Raw genomic sequence first — 13951 nt, 5'->3', positions numbered from 1 at the left:
AACATGGACTTTTTATTATAAAGTTATATAGGCACTCAGAAATGTTTAAAATTGCAAGTTAAGGCTTCTGTGTGCACATGGTATAATGTCAGTCCAGTATCGATAACTTATTATAATCTGCGACTACGGGCTCACTATCACTATTCAGAAGAAGAAGCGAACCACGCATTAGTAAACTTTCAATTGTTTGTGAAACTAAATAAAGTAGTTAATATTAATATAGAAGTAAGCCAGAATGTCCAACATAACGGCGGCGGTTATAGCCAACCGTAACAAGAAGCATTTCTTGGGCGTTCCAGCTCCTTTGGGCTATGTTGCCGGCGTTGGTCGAGGGTGAGTACCACCAAAGGCACTTCTGGCGGGGCAAAACTTATTGCTAATGGTATATTTCCTATTTTAGAGCCACGGGATTCACCACTCGGTCCGATATTGGTCCTGCCCGTGACGCCAACGATGTTTCCGACGACCGCCATGCTCCGCCGGCCACCAAACGTAAGAAAAAAGACGAAGAGGAGGAGGAGGACGAAGACTTGAACGACTCAAACTATGACGAGTTTAGTGGTTACAGTGGCTCCCTGTTTTCCAAGGATCCGTACGACAAGGATGACGAGGAGGCGGACGCTATCTACGATTCGATAGACAAGCGAATGGACGAGAAGCGGAAAGAGTATCGTGATCGGCGGCTGCGCGAGGATTTGGAACGGTACCGCCAGGAGCGACCGAAAATCCAGCAGCAGTTCAGCGACCTGAAACGCTCACTGGCCAGCGTCACATCGGAGGAGTGGTCCACAATTCCCGAAGTGGGCGATAGTCGCAACAGAAAGCAACGAAACCCAAGGGCCGAAAAGTTTACCCCCCTGCCGGACAGCTTGATATCCAGAAACCTTGGCGGCGAGTCGTCCTCTACGTTAGATCCGTCCTCGGGCTTGGCTTCTATGGTGCCCGGCGTAGCCACTCCTGGCATGCTGACACCTACGGGAGATCTTGATCTGAGAAAGATTGGCCAGGCCCGTAACACTCTTATGAACGTCAAATTGTCACAGGTTTCCGATTCCGTGACAGGGCAAACGGTGGTGGATCCCAAGGGCTATCTCACCGACCTGCAGAGTATGATTCCCACTTACGGTGGTGACATAAACGACATCAAGAAGGCACGTTTGTTGCTCAAGAGTGTGAGGGAAACGAATCCTAACCATCCACCCGCTTGGATTGCCTCCGCTCGTTTGGAAGAGGTGACTGGCAAGGTTCAGATGGCCAGGAATCTGATTATGAGGGGCTGCGAAATGAACATCCAGTCTGAGGATCTTTGGCTGGAGGCAGCTCGTCTTCAGCCGCCAGATACAGCCAAAGCGGTGATCGCGCAAGCTGCTCGTCATATTCCTACCTCGGTTAGGATTTGGATTAAAGCAGCTGACCTGGAGTCGGAGACTAAAGCCAAGCGTAGGGTTTTTAGAAAAGCTCTGGAACATATTCCGAATTCTGTTCGCCTGTGGAAAGCTGCTGTGGAACTAGAGAATCCCGATGATGCACGTATTTTACTCTCTCGCGCCGTGGAGTGCTGCAACACCAGTGTAGAACTTTGGTTGGCTCTCGCTCGCTTGGAAACCTACGAGAATGCCCGAAAGGTCCTAAACAAGGCTCGAGAGAATATTCCCACTGATCGCCAGATTTGGACCACAGCTGCGAAGTTGGAGGAGGCCAATGGAAATATACACATGGTGGAAAAGATCATTGATCGATCATTGACCTCGTTGACCGTCAACGGAGTGGAAATCAACCGTGATCACTGGTTCCAGGAGGCCATCGAGGCGGAAAAATCGGGAGCTGTTAACTGTTGCCAATCCATAGTAAAGGCTGTCATTGGAATAGGAGTGGAGGAGGAGGATCGCAAGCAGACTTGGATTGATGATGCTGAATTCGTAAGTATCTAGAAACACACACCCGCTTTTTACGAAATATTTTTGCATGCGTTGGTTGCAATTAATATCTCTTTTCCCTCTTTCAGTGCGCAAAGGAAAATGCTTTTGAGTGTGCTCGAGCTGTATACGCTCACGCCCTGCAAATATTTCCCTCAAAGAAAAGTATTTGGTTGCGAGCCGCATACTTTGAAAAAAACCATGGAACCCGCGAATCTTTGGAGGCTTTGTTGCAGCGAGCCGTTGCCCATTGTCCTAAATCGGAGATTCTTTGGCTGATGGGGGCCAAATCCAAATGGATGGCTGGAGACGTTCCAGCCGCGAGAGGTATTTTGTCTTTGGCTTTCCAGGCCAATCCCAATTCCGAGGACATCTGGTTGGCTGCCGTTAAGTTGGAATCAGAGAATTCGGAATATGAGCGTGCGAGGCGCTTGTTAGCCAAGGCTAGAGGATCTGCACCAACACCAAGGGTGATGATGAAATCAGCTCGCCTGGAATGGGCTTTGGAAAAGTTCGATGAAGCTTTGCGGTTGCTGGAAGAGGCGGTAGAAGTGTTCCCAGATTTCCCCAAACTGTGGATGATGAAGGGTCAGATTGAGGAGCAGCAGAGACGGACAGATGATGCGGCTGCCACCTATACTCAAGGCTTGAAAAAGTGTCCTACATCAATCCCACTGTGGATTCTTTCCGCCAATCTAGAAGAGCGCAAAGGAGTCCTAACGAAGGCTCGATCCATTCTGGAACGAGGTCGTTTGCGCAACCCCAAGGTGGCTGTTCTCTGGCTAGAGGCCATCAGGGTAGAACTGCGTGCGGGTCTCAAGGAGATTGCCAGCACAATGATGGCCAGAGCTCTGCAGGAATGTCCGAATGCTGGCGAGCTTTGGGCGGAGGCTATCTTCATGGAAACCAAGCCCCAGCGAAAGACCAAGTCAGTGGATGCTCTGAAGAAATGCGAGCATGACCCACATGTGCTGCTGGCTGTATCGAAATTGTTCTGGTCTGAGCACAAGTTCTCAAAGTGCAGGGATTGGTTTAATCGTACGGTAAGTAATTTAAACTAACTATGGAAAGGAAAAGAAACAGATATGTTCTGATCTAATCATTTGTTTAATTCAGGTCAAGATCGATCCAGATCTAGGTGATGCTTGGGCGTATTTCTACAAGTTCGAATTGCTCCACGGCACGGAGCAGCAGCAGCAGGAGGTTATCGATCGGTGCATTTCAGCAGAACCCACGCACGGCGAATCCTGGTGTCGGGTCAGCAAGAACATCCAGAACTGGCAGTTTAAGACACCGGAGGTGCTGCGTGCCGTTGTCCGGGAGCTATCCATACCCATCTAAGTTTTAAGTCTGTTTGGATTAAACGTGTGCAGCCTAGCGCTGCATTTCTCTATAACCTTTAATAATGCGATAAACTTGTTTGAAGTATTTGAAGATAAACTCCAAAAGGAACAATCCAAAACTGGCGGCTGCTCCACACCCAAAGATCCCCAAAGCATACCGGCACTCAGTAATGCCTATGGAGACAAATCCGCCTACTCCGCCCTCGCATTTGGGCTTTTGAGGAATCCACTTTCGCTCTTCACGATTCACCAAGCTTACTTCTCGCTGCCAGCGTAATCTGTTGGTAAAAATGAAGTATTTTATAATTTTTCCTTGTTTTTTCTTTTTCGGGCAAGTTATTCAATGTAAATTATAATAGGGATTCTAAAAATATATTTTGCCTGTATTACTTATTATAGGTCACTTTTGATTAGTTAAAACTTTAAATTAACATGGGACTTTTAGTATAAAATTGAATAAATTACCTATTTTTAAAAGTAAAAGTTAATTGGAAAGCGAAACGATTTTGGCATATGAGATATGCTTACTGTCTTCGAATGAGCTCCTTGTAAGGAAAGTTTTTCCTCGTTGGAATAGCGAGCATGGGCAGCTGGAAAGGCTCCAGTTCCATTAATCCGCACTTTTCCGGCTCACTAAACGTGTCGCTGACGATTTGGTAACCTGCCTGGAGTTCAACCTGATATGCAAATAAGCCGGTTCGCATTTTTTCCATTCCTAGTAATGGTCGCATATAGATATTTTCACCTTTCGAGGCGATCTTTTTGTGGTATAGATTCTTGGTTACGGGATCTGTGGACTCTGTGAAGTATATTTTATTATATTGAGTGTCCTGAACTCCAATTTCCAGAGGCGATTGTCCCAGATCAGACAAAGACTGAATGGCATCCGATGGACTTTGCAGCAGTGCCACGATATTGGCCGAAAACGAGGTAAACAAAAAGAGAGCTGCAACAAAAGTGGTAAAGACAATGATCCTCGCCGATCGATTCCGCACCTCCACGTAGAATCCCTGCTGACACATGGCACCCCAAACAAAATTCAGTGTATCCATGTAGGACATGTCGTGGTTGTGGGGTGAAAAAAACAGTTCCACAACCAAAACCACGGTCGTGATGATTAGGAGCATCAAAATCGAGACCCACACATCGTTCTCAAAGGGCATTGCGAATATATTGGCCACTGCCGAAAGAGGTGGCTGCCGGAACATAATCCCAGCTCTCACTCGATAAGTCTCGGCCACAAAATCGACCAATGCAATTCGATCCAATCTCATGAAGATCGCCAGCTGGGCCAAGTCTAGTTCATACCGTTGAAAACGTCCCATGAGACCATCGAACGATCCATTCGGTTGTCGCCATCCATAGTTCACGGTTTGATAGGTATTGTAGCTGAAACGGAAGGTTTTCGATCCTGTACTTATGGAGTTTGCAAATATACAATCTAAATACAATAAAATAAAAATAGGAGAAGAGAAATTATTATCACTAACCTCATATTCAATCTGTTGGCCAACTCCAGCATCAAGCGATGATTAACCTTTGATATAGTGTCAATATGCCTTAGTGACAAATCTTCAATATTAGTGAATAAGTCCGGAAAGGCTATTACTATGGCCGAGTTGAATACTATGCCCTCCAGATTCTGCCTATAAGTTATGGCCGAACCAAAGTGCTGCAAGGCATGAATGACGTGGCGCGAATTTCGAATGCTATGTCCCACCAATGTTTTCTTCAAAGGCTTCCAAGCAGCTACCTTGTACAGATCAATCAAGCTGGAAGAGAAGTTGCCATCGTTTTCATAGTGGAGGACCCGCAACTCACTGTCCGGGGGAATGAATATTTCCGGATCCTCTAAAAAATCGATATCGCCTGGATCATCGGTCAAGAGCAACCAGAACCGGTTGGTGGTGAAGTAATTATGTTCCGATGCCGCAGACCAGCGGAGTAGATTTAACGCGCCCTCGCTGCTGAACTCGAGCAGCAGGATGCCCACTTTGTAGGGCAGCGTGGGGAGCAGGAAGGATGTCTCCCAGTGGGTGGAGTTGTTGGCGTGGAAACTCTTGGGCGGTGGAGCGTCCTTATGTTCATCCAGGGCATCGACATGCTGCAGGTCCCTCAGCGAGGTCTCCGTACTGACCTGCACATAGAAATTGTTGAGGTTGAAGTGCTGCCAAAGCGTCCAAAGGCGAAAATCCGCTAAAGGGGAAACAACGTGCACAGAGAAAACAAATTATGTAGAGTTCAAGGATTGAGTATAGTACTCCATGATGATGAATTAAGGTGATTATTGATAAAGAAAAAGTTAGATCACCATTGGCCTGAATTGGGGTGTAAGAAATCAAAAGCATTTATAGAGGTGTCTAAAAGTATGCAACGGCGTATCTGTTGTAAAAAATGGTATGTTTAATAAAGGTAGCGTGGTTTAAAATTAGGCTTTTGGCAAATTAAAGAGCGAAATATGGGTTTTAAAAATCCCTGAAGATCTTAGGATATCCTAAGCCCATTTTTGGCAGTGTACTTTTGGGTCATAAATTTGTCCCCAGCAGCACATTGCATGCAGAGGGTTAATTCACCAATGTCCGTGTGACAAACGACCAGCATCAGGCTGTGAACGCCGTGGTGGCGGTAGTAAGCGACTAGCATATCCGGCAACTGATTGCCCCACCGTGTTTTCGGGTCTGGATCCTGCCTGGAATTTTCGCTTCGCCAGCTGCCAGCGACACGTGGTGTCCCACTGACGAGCAGGAAAAATACCAGGGGGAGCCAGCGCGCGACTTGAACTTTCATCACTGCGAGTATTAACGAGTTGCTGTCCTTTCGCTTTTGCATATCACGGACGCGCTTTTTCAGGGATTTGAGTCCCCGGCTTTTATAGGCAAAAGGGCATTCGCCAGTAATTGCATTCAAGAATTGCATTAAAATTATGCATTGATTACACTCCGCTGCGCTTCCTTTCGGTCCTGGTCACCGTCCGCACCCACACCCATGCCGACATACACATCCACGTCCATGTGCACACATCTGCTGTCATTACGAAGGGCAATCTTCGCGAGCAATTTTGCGACAACTGCAATTGGTCATCGATGGCGTTTAATTGGTCCGAGCAAGTGGCGCGCAAATTGTCCTCGTGGAAGTGCGGACAAAGTCAATTACGTGTCAACGACGACCGGAACGGAGAAAGTTGCTCCGACAATCTGGACTTGGACTTGGCTTTCGGATAAGCACATAAGTTTGGTCCAAAAGGAATTGGATAGTTTCGCAATGGGTTTAATTTCGCCAATTTACTTGATTCCATCGGTGAATTGATTATTCTATAACCAGTAATTCGTTTCTAATGTAGGTGATTTACATGAACAACTAATTGTAGTTTCTAAATTAATTATAAATATTTATTAAGCAAAGCACCTTGATTCATGTGGACATGTGGAATTAAAGCAAACAACTCTCAATTTATTGAGCCATAGAGAGAAAATTAGTATTTTGCATCCTCAGAAAGTTAGCTCTTAGATTAGTTAAGCATGCAAATTCTTCTTTACAAATCCGATTTAAAACAAGCTTAAATCAGTGCAAGAGCCAGTATTTGGCCCCTAGGCATGGACATTAAGAAGCAATTAAGAAAGCTGTATCAAAAAGTAAGATGGCAAAATATAAGCAAATTTGATCAAGCGTAAGGCGCAATATACAAATACACACACATGCGTAGGATAGAGGAACTGGTATTAGCACGATGTCACAGGACAACGACAACACATAAGGATAAGGACATGGCCACGCAAACAGCCCCACTCCCGACGACATTAACACAATTACAATCTGAACATGTGTTAGTCCTCTAAGACATGCGTTGACTATAAAGAAAAATCCAATTAAAAGTGATAAAAGTTATTGAAGCGCAGCGCAGCAAAAAGGAAAACCATTAGGAGAAAAACAGCAGGAAAAACAAATGGCCGAAATGCGGAAGGAAGGCGAAACGGCCGGAAACAAAGGCAATACAAAGTGGCTGCCATTTGTGGCATGGTACGTAGATAGGGCGCTGATTGCAACACCAGATTATCACACAGATTGGGCGAGCTGGGAGGCATGCCAAGGATAAATCAGGACATTTGGCTAGGATAATCATTCATGGTACCAAACGAACAGGAAACGATTGTGCAGCCCAAAAACACTTTCGGGCTCAATTAAAGTTTAAAAGAATAGCGACACAATTAAGACGAGGGTACTGAATTTCAGATAGCCTCCTTGATTGGATCCGAAGATAGCAGTGAAAATAAATAGAATATAATCAAACGGTTTTACCTGCTTTACACCAATATTATCAAAAATAAATATTACAAAATATTAAATATTAATATACGAACTGTTGCCCTTGATCAAACATTTTGTAACCTTTGTGGCTGAAATACCCTTCGGAAAACAGTTTGTAAACAACTTTTATTGCAGGTAGTAAACATCGATCCCAGACTGGGAATTTTTATTATGGTAGACAATTTTGTTTTTTTTTTCAACGGCTATGATCATCATTAATAATCGTCTTCGAGTTGGTTTTTGTTAATAATTTTGTATGCACATTTTCAAAGTTTACGGAATCAAGAGGAACCATTGTTTATTGCGCTTCTTGTTTTCGAGCCTCTTTTTCAGCAGCGGCTGCCTCCTTTTTGAGCTGGGCATCTCTTTTGGACGAGTGTTTGCGCCAGTTCTTGACGACCTTGTCAAATTCTTTCAGTCGAGCCTTCTTATCCTTCTCCGTCTCTGGATCCTTTCCAATGCCGCTCTCGTCCACTTCGTCCTCATATCCTGCTGGAGGCAACGCATTAAAGTGACTATTGTGGAAAGCGGTGCGATTTCCATCCTTAAACCAGTATCGCTTCGTCCGCCTGTACATATGTTCATAGTTCTTAAACTCCAGACGCTCCTCCTCCGATCGAGTGCTAAAAACCAACAGGGTGAGAATGGCTACCATCGGCAGGACTCCGAAGAGCGAGATTTTCTGCCAGAGCTTAGAGTGTTTCGCAACAATTGCTAAACACATAAACGATCAGTTTTATAAAACCAGCTTTATATGACAATACCCACGTGGTTTTTTTCCAGTCCTGCCAGGACAGCCAAGGTCCCCTCCTTGGATTGCTGTTAGAGGTTTCTTCTTCTTTGGAGTAGTTTTACCAAGTAACAAGTCATCACACGATTGCCGTTTCTTTTTATTTTTACTAATTTCTGCGGCAGGGGGCGTTTTTGGCGGGCATTTTGAGCCACCGGATATGGCTGTTTCGTCCTTTGGCGGCGTAGCTTTAGCCTCCTTAGCCGCTTTCGGCGTTGTCCCTATACGGATGTAACATTCATTTTTAATTTTATATATTTTATATAATATATATATATATATATATATATATAATATATATAAGCTACGCTTTATAACCTTTCTTTGCGGCATCGGAGGCCTTGCTGCTTCGGGAGATTTCTTCACCGCCTCTGAAGGTTTTGCATCTTTAGTATCTTTACACTTCGCGTCTGTAAAGAGTCAACAGTACTATGGGCATACTATAGGTATTTTACACCCGATGTACCTTTTGATCCTGTACCTGAAGATTTGCCATCAGATTTTGACATTAATCGCTGGGTAAAAGCCGTGTTGATTGCATACCGCGGGGTAATGTATTTCAGTATTTGTAAGTGCCGCATTTTTTAAATGAAAGATAAATTTTAAAGACAGTTTTCCAAAAAAGAAATTTAATTTACAATTTCCCCAACATGCCAACTGGTAGCCTACCTAGAAAACCGATAAATCTAAGAACTTTAAAGTCCTTGCTATTCCGAAGATTTTAAACATTACATTATGAAATGCAATTCTCTATCTAGAAAGTTAAGGCTAAATTAAAGATAAAGTACATTCATTTAAGCCTAATCTAAGCAATAATAAGTTTATTATGTGGCAAGAAGGAAGCTCAAAATTTGTTATCTGGTTTCTTAATTTTCTATATTTTTTGTGAATTTTCTTTCGTAGTTTTTGACTTTAACTTTGTGCTACACACACTACCGCCCATTCTTCGCTGTGAGTAATTGCCACCGCTAGATGGCGGCAGTCCATTAATCATTTCGCTCATGCTTTTGGACGTGCGCCTGTCATGTTCAACTACTTTTATAATTTTCACGCTGTGGGTTCGGTTGGTCAGTACATTTTTTAATACTCGCTCTTGTTTCACTGTACTTTTTGCTTCCATCCCTTTGTACTTATGTAATCCATATGGGATGAACAAGTTTATGATTGCTCCTCAAGCGAATGGAGCTTGCCTTTCATCCGCTGTTTGTCGGGCTTATTGAGCTTAAATTAATGCAAATCTGAATGTTGGGCTGGTGACCCATTTTCCATGTAGATTGCGTTCCATGTGGAAGGGTTTAGCCTTTGAAGGCATTGCAATTATCGGAGATCTTTCACTCGACTGCCCAAGATTGTGGCGGGTTGTGTTTGATTTGCATAGGGTACAAAAGACCTGAGGCCTTTGACAATTAGTGTGCGGTATTTATAGAGCCGCTGTAACCTTTGCTACCTTTGTGGTGTTTTGTATCCTTTAGGGTCTATTATTTTGAAGGCTGTATTTGCGTAACACTAGGCTAAGCTAAATTGAAGTATGCTTGATGTTTATTATGCATCCACAATGTGCTACTTTGTGCTACCTTTTGGCTTTCACGCCTTTGAAATACATTTAATCCATCATTGCGCAGGCATACATGTTGAATTACATAAGGGTGAACCACTTTACTGCCCTTAAAGTCGAGACCTTTCAATAAAAATAAGTAATTCGATAATAATAAGTAAATAATATAATTAAGTTAAATAAATTGTATTTTTCAAACTGCTTTTTTTCTACTTTTACCCCCGTATATTTTTTTCCCATTAGAAATCTCATACTGCGTTTCACACTTTTTTAATTTTCTAACAAATAATCAGTACCAATTCGTAAGAGACATCTTGTATTGGTAAGATTTCGTTCACCCTAATGCAAATGTATCCATTCAAAGGATCCTGGTCTAGCCCTTGGGCATGTCTGACTGTCTACAGCTTTATTGACTGCCCGTTTTCAATTTGCCTGAACATAAGAGGGCCGGGAAACCTGTTGAAAAGGTGCAAAATCGCTCGTTCATTCGTTAGCCCCTCCCCGTTTACCTTTTGCCACCTCGTGCCACCTTTCCCCTCCCCTTTCACCCTTAGGCAAACACGCTTAGGCAGCCTTATCAATCAAAGGTATCTCAGTATATACAGTATATGGATTCGAACACACCCTCGGAGATACAGAACACGCCCACACGTATGTTATTAATAAGGGCCATTTATCAAGGGCCGGGACCTTTAAATGGTGCGAAGCTCCTCAATGCAATGTGTCAGATCGACTAAAATTCGGATTAAATTGCGTGCTTTTTTACTCGATTTCCGCTTTTCATTTAAGTATTTTATGCCTGCTTGTCGTGCGATGGGATGAAATCGTGTGTGCGGTGAAAGCGATTCAAGTTAAATGCTTTCTCCCTGTGTCAGGTGGCAAATGAAATGGCATCTGAAGTATATCTCGGGCAATTAATATTGATTGGAAACTCATAAATTTGGAACGATAATTTATGACGTGAGGAAAGAATGATAAATCTAAAGAAAGCACTCGGTGAAATGTATTTGATTGAGACAGACTTTTTCTAGCTCGATGAGCAGAATTCAATTTGAGGAATGAGATGAAGAGATAAATAATTTAAATAAATCAAATAAATAGGTAACAGCAATTACATCATTCTTTACTAATTGTGCAATTATGAATGTAACAGCCTACGGGGTTGTTTAGGTATATAATTTAAAATGCGACGTTTTCATAAATTGCGGACCGAATTCAATCAAGCAAACACTTATCTTACAGTAAACGCTCTATTAGGCAAACCGAACGAAGTCCCCATTGGAGACATCAAGAGGGATATAAAATTGAGCTCAATATGTCAAAGTTCGTCGGCCATTGACATTAATTAATGGAATGTAAAATGAACAGCGTCGCACAGCAGGAAAAGCAGCGAAAGCAGATAGTCGGGCAATTAGGCCCCAATTCCAAGGAAAAGGACCTTCAGCCGGATACGGTAACTTGGACGGATACGGAGAAACAGCCAGAAACCCGGACAGCGCAGATGGGTATCGCGTATAATTTGTGAAAATTGATGATTTGTTTAGATTTACGAATGAGCGAACAAAACGAGCCAAATTGGCACGTAGCAAGGACGAAAGGAAATCCGTACAAAGGAGAACGTGGCTGCCATGCCTTTTCCCCATTTTCAGCAACGAAGGCTTCAAGGTGTTCGCTAATTGATTCGATATAGATAAATGACCTCACAGGGCGGGGAGCTGCCGCTAGATGGCGCCAGATAATGATTAACGAGCACTTCCCTTGGCTCTTTTGGGACCAGTTTACCCCAGTCCCCCAGTCCAGCCCAGTTCATACGTTAAAATTTCTCGATATCCTTGAAAGGCCTAGGAAATTCCAACCGCTACCAGAAATTCGAATCCTGCGGCGGCCATAAGCCTTAATTACTTGTTGATTATAAATTATTGCTAACTGAAAGGAGAACCTGAGGCAGAGCACTCGCCTTGACTGCTGATTAAATAACTTAATTAGGCGTCCGACGGTCGCCGGAGCTCATCAACTGCTAGTTTGAATGGCCAATCATAAATGACGGTTGATTGGCGAAAATGTCATAACTGGGATGAAAATGAGCTGGATTAATTATAATGTATATTATATTTGAAATGAAAATATGGCAAAATAAAAAATAATTATGGAGATCTTAGTACCTACATTCTTGAAGGCAAAAGTGTTTTAGAAGTAATTAAGAGATTGTACCTTGTGAAAGTCCTAAAACCGGTACTCCAAATCTTTGGATAAGATATGAAATGTAATACCAGAAGTACGCCAAAAATATACTTTTGGTTGAAACGTGTAAAAAACTCGTTCTATTTTTGTAGGTACAAATTATCTGCATTGTTTGGGTAATTCCCTTAACTTCCCCACTTGTCCACAAAATAATCGAAGCACTAAGTGTCTCAAACCAATTAAGTTCGAATGAATGAGTCTCATACGCCGTATAAATCCGCACACTTCGACGCTTCACGTGAATAGATAAGACCAATATTGTATTGTTCTGCAGAGATAATGGTCAGAATGGCGAGATTGGTTTAATCAACTATTTTTCATTAATTTGCACGATATGGCTGGGGACTATTTAAAGATGTCGCGGGGGCCTTCTGGTCTTTAAATCCGAAATGAAGTGCATCCGATTCTCATTGCTGTTCATTGGCCTACTGGCGGCTCCGGCTGCCTGGGCTCGAGTACCCTATCCGGAGGGGGAGCTTCCTCCAGTGGTCGAGGATGATGGGATCTTCGAACGGATTGCTGTGGCACCTCCTCAGCCCGTGGGTCGTGCAGGAGGTAGGTGACCTAATTATGTTGCCTTATATAATACTACTGAAGTGAAATCTATAAAACTTCGTAATTATTTTCAAGTTCCTACAACTATTGAATTTATTGTATAAACTAAACGGTTTTACTATGATTTTGCTATTCTAAAAAGTAATTAGAATTGAGAAAAGTTTAACAGGTTTTCCTGATCCTCCATATGCTTCTGTCCGTCTGCCTTTCCGTCCATATAAGCGTCGAGATTTCGAAACCATAAAAGCTAGAAAACTAAAGACTTAGAATTTGTGTAAGTTGGATGTAAAAGTACATAAACAGCCCAAAGCTGTCACTTACACACTTTTTATTGTTTGTCTTGCCAATTTCTATTGATAATTGCGGGTAGTGAGCTATCTTGAAAATATTCTCTTCCTTCAACCATATAAATTATTTTTGATGTACAATATTAATTATGTCGGAAACTTATATAGCCTGCAGTGTGACCATTCGCGGAGGATTGCCCAGTCCCCAGCCAGTGTACCTGAAAACCGACTCCGAGGACTTTTATCCCTTCTCCGACGTCGGTGTGATGGAATTCGAGTCGGGCGGCTCATTGCAGCTGTGGTGTCCCTCAGGATTTAACACTCATTCCGAGAATCTGATTACGGCCAATTGTGTGAGTGGAACCACCTTCAGCGTGGGCGGATCTCACTTCGAGTTCAAGAACCTGTACTGCAACTCCTGGCCAGGATTCAAGGCTGTTAAGTCGGGAGCCACCTGCAACGGTGGCATTGTGATCCGCGTAGGTTTCGAAATCACCTCATCGAGGTTTGCCGAGCAGATGCAGATTTGCTTCAACGAGGAGGAGGAGGTGACCCGATACACTCGCCACAAGTTGGAACCCGGAAGCAACTACTACGAGACCGGAGTGGCTAGGATTACTTCCAGACTGCTGGCTACTTCAATGGAAAGAACGTGGACAAGCTGTACACCCAAGCACCCAGCTGGAGACCATCAACAATGAACTGGGCGGAGATGCCGACAAGTATTTCGATAGTGGGCAGCAATGTTTACTGGTCGTGGTCACCTGGGTGCCAAGGCTGATTTCGACTACGCTCCCGAGCAGAGGGCCACCCTTCCTCTTCATCAACGCTGCTCCTCAGTGGCAGACCTTCAATGCCGGAAACTGGGCTCGTGTGGAGGACGGTCTGAGAGCTTGGGTCTCCAAGAACAAGTTGAACGTGAACTGCTACACCGGTGTCTACGGCGTGACCACTCTGAA

The 13951-nt window shown here is 43.6% G+C and overlaps 2 protein-coding genes and 2 pseudogenes across 2 annotated transcripts; 2 read left to right on the top strand and 2 right to left on the bottom strand.

Annotated features, from left to right (window-relative positions):
- The first annotated feature begins 155 nt into the window (after positions 1-155).
- LOC122625681 (pre-mRNA-processing factor 6-like) lies at positions 156-3690 on the top strand. The gene is made up of 4 exons (XM_043805773.1): positions 156-333; positions 401-1919; positions 2006-2959; positions 3033-3690. Exons 1-4 carry the CDS (start codon positions 236-238, stop codon positions 3255-3257), a joined length of 2796 nt encoding a protein of 931 aa, XP_043661708.1. The 5' UTR covers positions 156-235; the 3' UTR covers positions 3258-3690.
- LOC122625682 lies at positions 3291-6046 on the bottom strand. Its single transcript, XM_043805775.1, has 4 exons — positions 5833-6046; positions 4750-5455; positions 3788-4648; positions 3291-3537 (listed from the first exon to the last, which is right to left on the bottom strand). Exons 1-4 carry the CDS (start codon positions 6044-6046, stop codon positions 3291-3293), a joined length of 2028 nt encoding a protein of 675 aa, XP_043661710.1.
- A 1653-nt stretch (positions 6047-7699) lies between these two features.
- LOC122625688 lies at positions 7700-9028 on the bottom strand (annotated as a pseudogene).
- A 3511-nt stretch (positions 9029-12539) lies between these two features.
- LOC122625686 lies at positions 12540-13947 on the top strand (annotated as a pseudogene).
- Positions 13948-13951: the final 4 nt, after the last annotated feature.

This window comes from Drosophila teissieri, unplaced genomic scaffold (genome assembly GCF_016746235.2).
Source record: "Drosophila teissieri strain GT53w unplaced genomic scaffold, Prin_Dtei_1.1 Segkk54_quiver_pilon_scaf, whole genome shotgun sequence".
Classification (NCBI taxonomy): Eukaryota; Metazoa; Arthropoda; class Insecta; order Diptera; family Drosophilidae; genus Drosophila; species Drosophila teissieri.
Note: the sequence above shows the minus strand (reverse complement) of the source record. Positions and strands in the feature narration are given on the sequence as shown.

Excerpts from the sequence above, each read along its gene's own strand:
- LOC122625681 (XM_043805773.1), top strand. The coding sequence starts at position 236 with ATGTCCAACATAACGGCGGCGGTTATAGCCAACCGTAACAAGAAGCAT. Across the intron at positions 334-400 it reads GTTGCCGGCGTTGGTCGAGG|AGCCACGGGATTCACCACTC; the intron begins GTGAGTACCACC and ends TTCCTATTTTAG. Across the intron at positions 2,960-3,032 it reads GGGATTGGTTTAATCGTACG|GTCAAGATCGATCCAGATCT; the intron begins GTAAGTAATTTA and ends TGTTTAATTCAG.
- LOC122625682 (XM_043805775.1), bottom strand. The coding sequence starts at position 6,046 with ATGAAAGTTCAAGTCGCGCGCTGGCTCCCCCTGGTATTTTTCCTGCTC. Across the intron at positions 4,649-4,749 it reads GCCAACAGATTGAATATGAG|CTACAATACCTATCAAACCG; the intron begins GTTAGTGATAAT and ends CTTCCGTTTCAG. Across the intron at positions 3,538-3,787 it reads AAGGAGCTCATTCGAAGACA|ATTACGCTGGCAGCGAGAAG; the intron begins GTAAGCATATCT and ends TTTTACCAACAG.